We start from the raw sequence: 12,259 nt of genomic DNA, 5'->3' as shown, positions 1-12,259 counted from the left end.
ACGTCTGCTGCTGCTGGGTTAGCGTTGACGCCCGGTCCCTGTTTATTGAACCTCTTATCTTTATTACATTTATGACTGCATGGCGGTAAAAAGCATGCTATCCGCACGCTTCTTGTCCTCATGCAAGGCCTGGGTTGTTGTGTCTCAAAAAGCATGGCCTTCTCCTCCTGCGCCTGCTCCTGTTCCATCACGTATGCTGCTGCTGCTGGGTTACCGTTACCGGTCCCTTTTCCTGGAACCTCTTCTCTGTATTACATTTATGACTGCATGGCGACAAAAAGCATGTTACCTGTGCAAAGAAACATGACATTTTCCACATTTAAAAGACAGTTTTTCCTTTTAAACTTTACAATCAATTTTCTCAAAAACTATAAGCTCTTTTTCAAATATTTTTTTTCCTCTTGTACCCACTCCCAAGGTGCACATACCCTGCTAATTTGGGGTATGTAGCATGTAAGGAAGCTTTACAAAGCACGAAAGTTCGGGTCCCCATTGACTTCCATTATGTTCGAAGTTCGGGTCGAACACCCGAACATCGCGGCCATGTTCGGCCTGTTCGGCCCGAACCCGAACATCTAGATGTTCGCCCAACACTAACGGCCATTTGGACCAATAGGTGTATCCAAAAAGGTGGGCATGTATGTCAGGTGACTTAGCTCCTCCCCTAGGTCCTAGTGATGGTATAAAAGGATCAGTTTGAGGAGTTTTTCGTTTGGCTGCTATCATATAGCCATGATGCTATTTTTGATGTACTGAAATGATATGATTGTATATATTTGCACCTTAGCACGTTTTGCACTCAGCACTTATGTATAGTTCCCTTGAAAAAGCTTCCCTCGGGAAGTGAAACATGTCGGGTTTTTGGTGGGGGTAGTGTTATTTATGTACTTTTAGATTTGCTAGGAAGACTTTGAGGTTTCGTATTTAGGAGCCCTCTTAGCCACAATTATTACTATAGTCTCCTCAGCATTTCTTTTCTCAGACATCATGTTCTTACAATCCCATTGTAGTGTTCTACAATTTTAATGTGATTTAATAAAAGTTAAATTTTAGTCCCAGATAGGGATATTATTATGTTGCCCACTGTGTTATTTTCTGCTGAAATGCTGCCCACTGTGTTATTTTCTGCTGGAATGTTGCCCACATTGCGTTACTTTCTGCTGAAATGTTGCCCACATTGCGTTTATTTCCTGGTGTCTGGGGTAACTGTTGCTGCATTTATTATTTAATGGTCATAGTTGGCTATATTTGCTGCTTTGGGGTTACGGTTACGCTCCGCCCATACATTGTTACGGCCAATCCCCTACCCCCACCCCCCCCCGATCCCGCCCATTTTTTGACGCGGCTCCCCCTGCCCCCCCCCCCCCCTGGCTAGACCCAGAAAAATCTGGTCACTGTAATTAAAAGGAAATACATATGGCAGCCTCCATATCCCTCTCACTTCAGGTGTCCTTTAAGGATGTGCTGGAATTTATATTTGCTGCATCAGGCTGCTGTTGATGTTTCTGTTGGATTACAGATCAGGTTCATCCACTCATTATTTAAAAGCTAAAACACTATAGAGCCTGCTACAGCTTTGGGATATCCTTGTTAGCGCTTGGACTATTTTTTTTTAATAGCCTAATTGTTCATATTAAGCTCCATAAATACTGAAGCGTTTTACTAGTGCTTTCAGCAGCGTTTTCAATAGCAGGCGATTACGAGTGCTTTGAAAAGCACTACTGCAATGTAAAGTGTATGGCAGTGTTCCCACTGCAACAGTTGCCAGTGATTAGCAATTTGCTGAAATCGCAAATGCGTGCATTCAGCATTTTTTAGAAGATGTCAACCTGGAGAGGTCGGCATCTGCAATGGAGGGGACCCCGGGCTGGAGGAAGCCCCAGGTAAGTAGATCTTATTTTTTTACACCTCGTACCTTTCATTTAACTACCTAAAGACCTCCAGGACCGCCAATTGGCTTTAGGATCGCCTAAAGCCAATTGGCGTCAAGTCCTGGGGCCGGATACTGCAGGAGATCGCGCGCAGGCTGCGTGCGCATCTCCTGCTTGGGAGGCGGACAGAGAGACTGTTAGACGCCGACTTTTCACTAAGTACAGCGCGCTGTGATCTGTGTGTCACACAGCTGTCCCCCTGGGGCACTAGAGATCGGTCGGCTCTCATGGGCTAAAGTCTAGTAGTAGCAGTGGGCTAAAGTCTATGACAGCCGATCGCCGTGTTTGGCCGGCTGGGGGGAGGGAGGGGGTTAGGGGGAAAAAAATGACAAATAAATAGGGAAGTTTAATAAAAAATAAATAACATAAATATTGATTAAAAAATAAACACGGGGGGGGGGGGGGAGGTATCAGACCCCACCAACAGGAAGCTCTGTTGGTGGGGAGAAAAGGAGGGGGGGGGGGGTCGGGATCACTTGTGTGTTGTGTTGTGCGGCCCTGCAGCTTGGCCTTAAAGCTGCAGTGGCCAATTTCACAAAAAAATGGCCTGGTCTTTAGGGGGGTTTAGAACTGTGGTCCTCACGAGATTAAGGGCTGGTTCACACAGACGTTTTGCTAGCATTAGATGCAGCGATTTAAAAGTAAAATTTTTAGTGATCTATCGCCCTCCCATGCAAGTGAATGGGAGCGATTAGTACAAGCTTTTGCAGGCTTTCATGAAAGCCTGGCAGTTGATCCCAGCGTCTCGTCTCCATCTCAAAAGCAACATGCAGCTTCTAGAAGGCGTTTGAAAGCCAGCAAAAGCCACTGAAAGCCAATAAAAGCCAAAGAAAGCCCGTAAAAGTCCAGTCATTCCATATACTTCCTGCAAAAGCCACCAAAAGCCCAGGAAATGCAACGCTCTACTGAAAGCCATTAAAAGCCTTCAAAAGCCATTAAAAGCTAGGCTGTTAAATGCTGGCATTCTTGAAAAAAAAAACCCACAGCATTTGAACGAAACGGTAAGCAGAACTTAGCAGATGCCCATGTGAACCAGTCAGGCCTAGCGCCATGCACCACACTATTACATACATTTAGTAACATGCAGTGGACTTTCCAAGGAAACCGGAGTGAGCCTGCCCCCAACAAGTCTTACCTCCTCAGTCACGTGCACTCTGTCGGACAGGAAATAGGTCACCCGAATATCCCCACCTGCATCCAAGAATGCTGATACACAGCATACCTACAGTCAGTAGCGTAGCTAAGGAGCTGTGGGCCCTGATGCAAGTTTACAATGGACCCACCCCCCGAAGCACTCTATACATATCAATTGATACGGCGCACCAAAACCTGCCAATGGCATCTACAGTGTCAGAGGTGCAAGAAGGGGATGGGGAACAGTTTGTTAATGATTACCACTATTCAAAGTATCTATAAAAGTGATTATTATGAGCACAGGACCAATAGAGAGCTAATACTGTAGTTGAGGGAGGACCCTTCGGGGCCCCTCTGGCCCAGGGCCCCGATGCCATCGCTACCTCTGCAACCCCTATTGCTACGCCCCTGCCTACAGAGCCCTAGTACACTAGCAGGTAATTCCTGCGTTGTGTTATCCTATTTTGCCTCAAGGGGCCGCAAAAACAATGACAGTCTATGGTGACTTTCACTCTTACTGCGGTCCCCTGCACTGCACCAGTAGTATCCAAGCCAACGCAAGGGCAACAAGTTACCACAAGCACTGCCCTTTAGGCACAGCGCCTGGGGTAATGGAGGTCTATGGGCGACGCACAAAGTGTAAATAAAGGAGCATGGTGCGTTGCGACGCGATGTGCGGACCGACAGGAAGTGACGTACTTCCTGCCCAGTAGGGGGAACGTCACTGAACGGGGGCGGCACTATGCAAATGACCCTGTCAGTGCACTCTGCTGCAGGGTCATATGTTTGTAACTTTTAAGTGTTGCGATGGGATGCGTCAGCAAAAAATAGATCTGAAACCTGCCTTCTAGTTATTTAATATTACACACTGTTTTAGCCTTCATGAGTGAAATACAGATTATTTGCCAGTGTTTTCTGTTAGATGAATGTATGGAAAATCACTGTCTACAGAGAGCAGAAAGTATGGAATAGGGCAGTGATGGCTAACCTTGGCACTCCAGCTGTGGTCGAACTACAAGTCCCATGAGGCATTACAATACTCGGACAGCTCTAAGCATAACTCTGGGAGGCAGAGGCATGATGGGAATTGTAATTTTGTCACAGCTGGTGTGCCAAGGTTAGCCATCACTGGAATAGGGAATATAACTCAGACTGCCCGCTTACATGATTGAGGAAGTTCAGCTTGCTGGCAATCTGGATGCAGGACACTAGAAACAACAAGAACCTATCGCACAGACTGGTCTTTACTGATGTCCAAGCCATTTCCATGTCTGTCACATCCATTTTTTCTGTAGTTGACTTGTACAACTGTTCTACATGTAAGATCATGAATCTAAAATAATAAGAAAAAAACCAGCTCTAATTAGAAAGTTCCTGATGAGTCTGATTGACCGATGATGAAATGTGAGGGAAGGAGCTGACAACACCTGGGCAGAAAACAGCAGTGAGGATCATAACGCAGTTACGAGTGGGAGACCAGGCCCGATGACCACACATACTTCTACATGCTGTAAAACTCTGGATGCTTGTGAGTGTATCTATGATTTTAAATTTGATATTAAAACTTTTGGTATGCTATGAGCGGTACTCTGCTTTTCTGTGGTGATTTTTACCAGCCTTGCAGGCTGTCTAGTATACTGGCAGCAGAATAGCACACCTCCCAACTTTTTGAGATGAGAAACCGGGACACTTAAGCCACACCCCCTGACACACCCCCAACCACACCCCGTGACACACCCCTAGTCAAAAATATAAATGTATATATATATATATATATATATATATCTGACTGGTGGGGAGAAGGGTGAGGGTGCCCATGGCCCTGGGTGTGGAGGTGAAAAAAGGATCGAGGCGCCAGCCGGCGGCTTTGGTGTGTGGGATGCGGTCTGGGATAATAGTGTCCCTCCCTCCCTCCGAATGTGGCCCCCAGTGTCCCCCTGTATGGAGAGATACGAGCGCAGCAGAGCGGCAGTCTTACCATTCCTCGTCGTGTACGGGTATCTCGTCTTCTCCGCTTCCTGCTTCCTGTGACGTCACAGGAAGTAGATGGAAGCAAGAGATGCCCGGTACGCGAGGAAGATGGTAAGACTGCCGCTTTGCTGCGCTCATATCTCTCCATACAGGGGGACACTGGGGGCCACATTCGGAGGGAGGGAGGGACACTATTAACCCAGACCGCATCCCACACACCAAAGCTGCCGGCTGGCGCCTCGATCCTTTTTTTACCTCCGCTGCCTGCCGGCCTGCCGGGGCACAAGGGGGGTATCCCGGGACAGCGGGACCCCTCCCCAACCCGTGACCGTACCGACGAAAACGGGACGGTTGGGGCCCCTGGAATAGTTAAGATATGACAAAATACTAGAAAGTAGTTGGTGTTGTTATGCTACAAGGAGAAGGCCAAACTGTCATTGTGACAATTACCAGCTGGCAGGGGGGAAAACATGGTAAAAAAACATACAAAAATACAAACTTTCAGAGATCCCATTTTTCAGGCATATTCACAGGTTAAGGCTAAAGTAATGGTGTAAACCAAAAAGGAATTGATGCACTAAGTTCACTAAAGCTTCTTACACACCTTTGATGGATGTCCCCCATCTGGGATTGAGACCCAATCCAATTGGAGGACATTGCTGGGCTGGGTTGCACAGACGCGAGTCAGCTGTGTTGCTAACTACACATATTATTACTATGCAGAGACGCGAAGGACAACGGAGCGGGCGTGTGTGTGATGTCATGCTGTGTACGGGGGAGCGGCTTGCACAAAGGCATGGGCTGTCGCTGGGGGTAAGTTGATCCGCTGGACGGTTCGCTTATGTGTCGCGGGTCGGTCGCCTCTGTACACACGCCTGATTTTAGGCTAAGGAAGTCGTTATCGGCTAGTTTTGAGCTTTGATAAATGTTTTAAAAAGTATTTGGACAATTTTCCAATGATCTGAAACATATTATTTTTAAATTATGCACCTAAATGCTACTGCACTATGCTTTTTCCAAACTCTGGGTCATTCTGAAGTACAAAAGTGGGTATCACATATGTTGCTCTAAGGGTCAGCTCTGAAAATACACTGCTTATCTGGTATGCGGGTCATGTTTCTGCTGCTAATAAACATGTGGTGTTAGGTGTGTGTGTGTGTGTGTGTGTGTGTGTGTGTGTGTGTGTGTGTGTGTGTGTGTGTGTGTTGTGCGTGTGTAAGGGTTAATGGTTTATGGTTAATACTTAATTTCTGGGAAGGCCACAAAGGCCAGTAAAAGCAGAAGGGCGGCAGGACTTGGAGAGATAAAAGGCCATATATCAAAGTAAATCATCTCTCCTGGTCCACAGTGTAGCGACCCTACTTTGCTCTGCTGCCTGAATTCCAGAGATCTCTGCATCTCTCCCAACTGGTGAGTGATGACAGACAGAATCTGCTGTCACCTGATGATCCCGTCCTCTGTATGATGGAAATACCAGCTGCTGTGAGAAGTGCCAGGGGTTTGGAGTAGAGAGCAGAACTCCTGAGTTCTGTGAGTTTTCATACACACACTCAGATTCCCAGATGATTTAATGGTCAGAGCTGTTAATGGATACCAGAGCACAAAACGTTAGGAGAAATAGGGGGGGGGGGGGGCACTGCTCCCCCCACCTGATGTCCACTATTCCCCCGTTCTCCTCTGCCCCCCTGCTTTCATACTTAAAGCCCCTTTAGGAGGGATACAGAGGGGGGGGAGCAGTGGGCATCAGGTGGGGGGAGCATTGTCCCCCCTTTTCCTAAACTTTTGGGCTCTGGTATCTGGTATCCTTTAAAGACCTGGGACCTCTTATATTTATGGCAGTATCTGTGCTACAATTTAACTCTTTCCTGGCTCATTTTAGTAGCGGTAGAGAATTGTACTGTTAGCCATCAGTGAAAGCAGGAAGCTATGAAACAAGATGACATCTGAATGACAATATTTTTCATGTATATAAAGCTGTGTGTGCTAACATCTTGTCAGTATAGAGGAACAAAGTCTGAAATAGGCATATTAATCAAAGATAGGACACATTTATATTGTGCTTTTCTCCTGGCAGACTCAAAATGCTAGAGCTGCAGCCACTAGGATGCGCTCTATAGGCAGTAGCAGTGTTAGAGAGACTTGCCTAAGGTCTTGTAGGGAAACGTGGAAAAGCCGCCGCGTGCACTGACAGCAAGGCGGCTGATTCCGTGTCCAGCGCAGCGGTTTGCACGCGGCAGCATGCGTCTGGTGTGGCTGGGTCTGTTGGTTCACACAGATTCAGGAATACGCGCTCGCGCGCTGAGAGGCAGAACCTTTATGACAGCCAAGGAGGGATCAGCTGACCAGGTTGGTCAGCTGACCTCAAAGCAAGTGACTATTGGTCAATCACTGATGGGTGGCGCCGGAGAGTGCTGCTCTATATATAGTTACTGCTGGTCAGTCTCAGGTTGTCTGCCGTTGCGAACACTACGTGGAAGCACTCAGACCTTAGTCAGATCCTACAGTGTGTTTGAACCAGATGGACCTGGGAATTCACACTGAGCCAGATTACTTCTGTTTATCATTGTGTTATTATTCAGACTAGTTCCAGGGTGTCGAGACCACGGACCTCACACCCAAGATTAGGGAACTTGTGTTATCATTGTGTTATTATTCAGACTAGTTCCAGGGTGTCGAGACCACGGACCTCACACCCCAGCTTAGGGACTTGTGTTATCATTCTGTTATACTTCAGACTAGTTCCATGGTGTAGAGACCATGGACATCACACCCAAGACTAGGCATTGTTAGATATATGTTATGACCTACTGCTTTCCTGACTATCCCTCTGCTCTCTGATTCGGTACCTACGCATATCTGATTATCTGTTGCCAACCCTGCCTGCCTTGGATACCGAATCAGCCTACTGTCTCTGTACCTTATCTGTCCGTGTGTTGCCGACCTGGCTTGCCCGACCTCGAGAGCTATCTCTCTCCTTTAAGAGATAGTCTCCAGACCTGCTAGTGACATCCACCTTCAGGTGTCACTCACTCACAGGTCCCTCCTACCTTCAGCCTGGGACTCCACCCCTTTGGAGGTCTCAGGCTGCTGGAAGGCTCTTGTACTTCTCAAAAGGCAGTATCGCCCATACTGCTCCTCGCCCAATACCTGCTCCTCGGGTGGTTTTACTCAAAGTTATTACTGTTGCACCAAACACTCACACTATCTAGGTGTCCAGAGGTTAGTTATACTTGGATTATCGGTGATTATGCAGATCATCAATAATCAGGTATATATCTGTATTCTTGGTGATACTGCAGATTACCAATAATCAGATTCTCTCTGTGTGCTGACACCGATCGTTACAGAACGGCAGACCAAAACCCAATGGACGCACTTAACAGCCGTCTGAATGCACTCACCACCTCGGTGGAAAATTTCATCCAAGTGCTGGACAGTCATCAGACCCAGATCAACGCTTTGTCTGGGTCTGCACAAGTCCTACAGACGGCTGTGAATATAGTGCGATCTCCTTCAGGTACAGACTTACGTATGCCTGTGCCCGAAAAGTTTTCTGGTCACAGATCTGACTTTCAGAACTTTAGAAATTGAGTGTTATTGTACTTTGAGTTGAGACCTAATTCTTCGGGAACCGTGGCACAGAGAATTACGTTCATTAAGACTCTGTTGTCAGGGGATTCCCAGACCTGGGCATATAGTCTTCAGCCAGGGAATGAGGCCCTAGCCTCGGTTGAGGAATTTTTTAAAGCTATGGCTATAATTTATGATGATCCAGACATTGCCTCTACCGCTGGGTGGAAGCTCAAGACTTTGCGGCAGGGCAGAAATCCGGTTGAAGTTTACGCAGTTGAGTTCAGAAAATGGGCAGTTTCGGCTAGATGGGGCTCATTCGCACTTCTAGACTGTTTTTTGTCAGGGTTGTCAGACGCGGTGTCTGATCTAATGTTGGGTCATCCTGAGACGAAGTCTATTGATGAGGCCATTTCATTAGCAGTCAGGGTTGAGCGTCGTCTACGTTACCAAAAACAGACTCGGAGTAGGAACAATGTGAGATATGTTTCCTATGCCTCACCTCCACCCGTTTCACCTCCACCAGAACCAATGCAGATTGGTCAGTCAAAATTGTCCCGGGTGGAGCAGAGTCGCAGAAAAACAGAGCAGCTCTATCTATACTGTGCAGAGGAGGGTCACAGAGTACAGAATTGTCCCAAGAAGTCGGGAAACGCTGCCGCCTAGGTGTAGTCGGAGGTAATACCCTAGGCGCGCAGTTTTTACCTCTAGATGATAAACGTTTGCTCCTCCCTTGTACCATATTTTGGAAGAATCAAACAGAGACCACGGAGGCCTTCATTGACTCTGGCTCAGCAGCCAATTTTATGGATTATGAATTTGCTAAGAAATTGGGGATTCCTATTTCCCCTTTGAATCAACTGACTCTGGTCACTGCAGTGGACGACTCTCCTCTGCAGAGTAAATACCCTCTGTCTCAGACCCCAGAGTTAAGGGTTATGGTGGGGGTGTTACATAAAGAGAGTCTGCAGTTTCTGGTCTTGCGAATGACAACTTCCACGATCATTCTTGGTATGCCATGGTTACAACTTCACTCTCCTCAGATCAATTGGGCTTCAGGTCAGCTAACGAGCTGGTCTACCCATTGTTATCATCATTGTTTAGCGAAGGTAACCTTGGGTAACACCAAGATTCAGATGGAAGGTTTGCCAGACCAGTATTCAGAATTTGCGGACGTGTTTAGTCCCAAGTCAGCAGATAAACTTCCTCCTCACCGTCCTTTTGATTGTCCCATTGATCTCAGGTCTGGTTGTATGCCCCCTAGAGGTCATCTCTATAATTTATCTAGGCCAGAGAAATTAGCTATGCAAGAATACATCCGCGAAAATTTAGCTAAAGGCTTTATTCGTCCCTCTCGGTCACCAGCAGGGCAGGATTCTTTTTTGTGAAAGAGAAGGATGGAGGCCTCCGTCCATGCATTGATTATCGGGGCTTAAATAAGATTACAGTAAAAAATTCTTTATCCTTTGCTTTTAATTGACGATTTGTTTACTCAGGTCACCAAGGCTAAGATTTTCTCGAAGCTGGATTTGAGGGGTGCATACAACCTTGTGCGTATCAGGGACGGTGATGAATGGAAGACGGCCTTTAACACGCCCGACGGGCATTACGAGTACCTAGTGATGCCCTTCGGGTTGTGTAACGCCCCTGCCGTCTTCCAAGAGCTGATTAACGAGATCTTCAGAGAGGTGTTGGGCAAATTCGTCTTAGTGTACTTAGACGATATACTAATTTTCTCATCCAACCTCTTAGAACACAGGAAACATGTTGGGTTTGTGTTACGGAAATTGAGACAGAATATGCTGTGTGCTAAATTGGAAAAGTGCATTTCGAAGTGACCTCTGTCGCCTTTCTGGGGTACATAATCTCGACCTCTGGCCTCTCTATAGACCCTGGAAAGGTTTCAGCTGTCTTGGAATGGCCCCAACCTGTAGGACTGAAAGCTCTCCAGAGATTCCTGGGGTTCGCCAACTACTACAGGAGGTTCATAAAAGGGTACTCTACTGTGATCTCGCCTCTCACCAGTCTCACCAAGAAAGGGGCAGATACTCACCACTGGTCCCCAGAGGCCCATGCTGCTTTCTCCACTCTGAAGAAATTGTTCTGTTCTGCACCCATACTGAGACATGTAGACGTCACCTTTCCCTTTATCGTGGAGGTATATGCCTCAGAGGTAGGGGTAGGGGCTGTGCTGTCTCAGCGTTCTGGTCTACAGGGAAAACTGCATCCTTGTGCCTATTTTTCCCATAGGTTTTCACCCGCAGAGAAAAACTACGATATAGGCAATAGGGAACTTCTAGCCATCAAATTGGCCTTTGAGGAGTGGCGACATTGGCTAGAAGGGGCAGAACACACCATTACAGTTTACACTGACCACAAAAATTTGGAGTACATTGAGGGCGCTAAGAGACTTAGCCCCCGACAGGCCCGGTGGTCGTTATTTTTCTCAAGATTCAGATTTGTAATCACGAATACCCCTGGTAGTAAGAACATCAAGGCTGATGCCTTATCCAGGTGTTTTGAGCCCGGGACAGCACAGCCCTCAGACCCTGAGACCATTATCCCTCAGAAGGTGGTCCTGGCAGCCACTGAGACCTGGAAAGACTGGACAGTCACTCTGAGTCTGTTTCAACAAGATGTTCCAGAGGGGAAGCCTGAGGGGGTCATGTATGTACCATTGCCTTTTCGCCTACAACTGTTGCAGCTGTTTCATTCCCACAAGAATGCTGGGCATCCTGGGGCCACCAGAACTCAGGATTTAATTGCTAGATGTGCTTGGTGGCCGTCATTGGCAACAGACTGTAAGGAGTATGTAAGAGAGTGTGCAGTGTGTGCTAGGAGCAAACCCTCCCGTCAGGCACCTGTTGGAACATTGCAGCCTTTACCAGTTCAGAGTGAACCTTGGACACATTTGTCCAAGGATTTTGTGGGCGAACTCCCCAGGTCTGAGGGCATGACAGTCATTTGGGTGGTAGTCGATCGATTCAGTTAGATGGCTCAGTTTGTTCCCCTGAAGGGACTCCCCTCGGCCCAGGAATTGGCTGATCTCTTCATCCAGCACATTTTCCGGCTGCATGGCATTCCGGAAAATATAGTGTCAGATCGGGGAGTCCAATTTGTTTCCAAGTTTTGGAGGGCATTCTGCCATCAGTTAGACATGGAGCTTTCTTTCTCATCAGGCTACCACCCACAGACCAATGGCCAGACCGAAAGAGTCAATCAGTCCCTGGAACAGTTTCTGAGATGTTATGTTGCAGATGCACAAACCGTCTGGGTAAAATTTTTGCCGTTTGCAGAATTTGCACACAACAATCTGAAAAGTTCCTCTTCAGGATTTTCCCCATTTCAGGTGGTGACGGGAAGGTCACCTAAGTTTACCCCATTGCCAGTGGCTTCTACTCCATTTCCAGCCCTGGAGAATTGGCAGAGGTTTTTAAAGCAGATTTGGGAAATGGTTAAAGAAAATCTGGGGAGGGCTTTTCAAAACCAGAAGAAACAGGCTGACAGGAGACGTTCCATAGAATGGGAATTTTTTCCAGGAGATTTGGTCTGGGTGTCCACACGACATTTGGCTTTAAAGCAACTGTCACCCAAGTTAGGTCCCAGATTTGTGGGTCCTTTTCCAGTGACCAGAAAAATCAATAATGTCACTT

The 12,259-nt window shown here is 47.1% G+C and overlaps 1 protein-coding gene across 3 annotated transcripts in view; it reads right to left on the bottom strand.

The window, feature by feature from the left end:
• CNTD1 (cyclin N-terminal domain containing 1) overlaps positions 1-12,259 on the bottom strand; it is a 96,076-nt gene that overhangs the window by 59,304 nt on the left and 24,513 nt on the right. For all 3 annotated transcript variants that reach the window (XM_068261901.1, XM_068261900.1, XM_068261899.1), the window contains exon 4: positions 4,230-4,398. In XM_068261901.1, coding sequence (XP_068118002.1) covers positions 4,230-4,398 — 169 coding nt within the window. The remainder of the gene's footprint in view (positions 1-4,229; positions 4,399-12,259) is intronic.

This window comes from Hyperolius riggenbachi, chromosome 12 (assembly GCF_040937935.1).
Source record: "Hyperolius riggenbachi isolate aHypRig1 chromosome 12, aHypRig1.pri, whole genome shotgun sequence".
NCBI lineage: Eukaryota > Metazoa > Chordata > Amphibia > Anura > Hyperoliidae > Hyperolius > Hyperolius riggenbachi.
The sequence above is the reverse complement of the archived record's forward strand: the minus strand, read 5'-3'. Positions and strand labels throughout refer to the sequence as shown.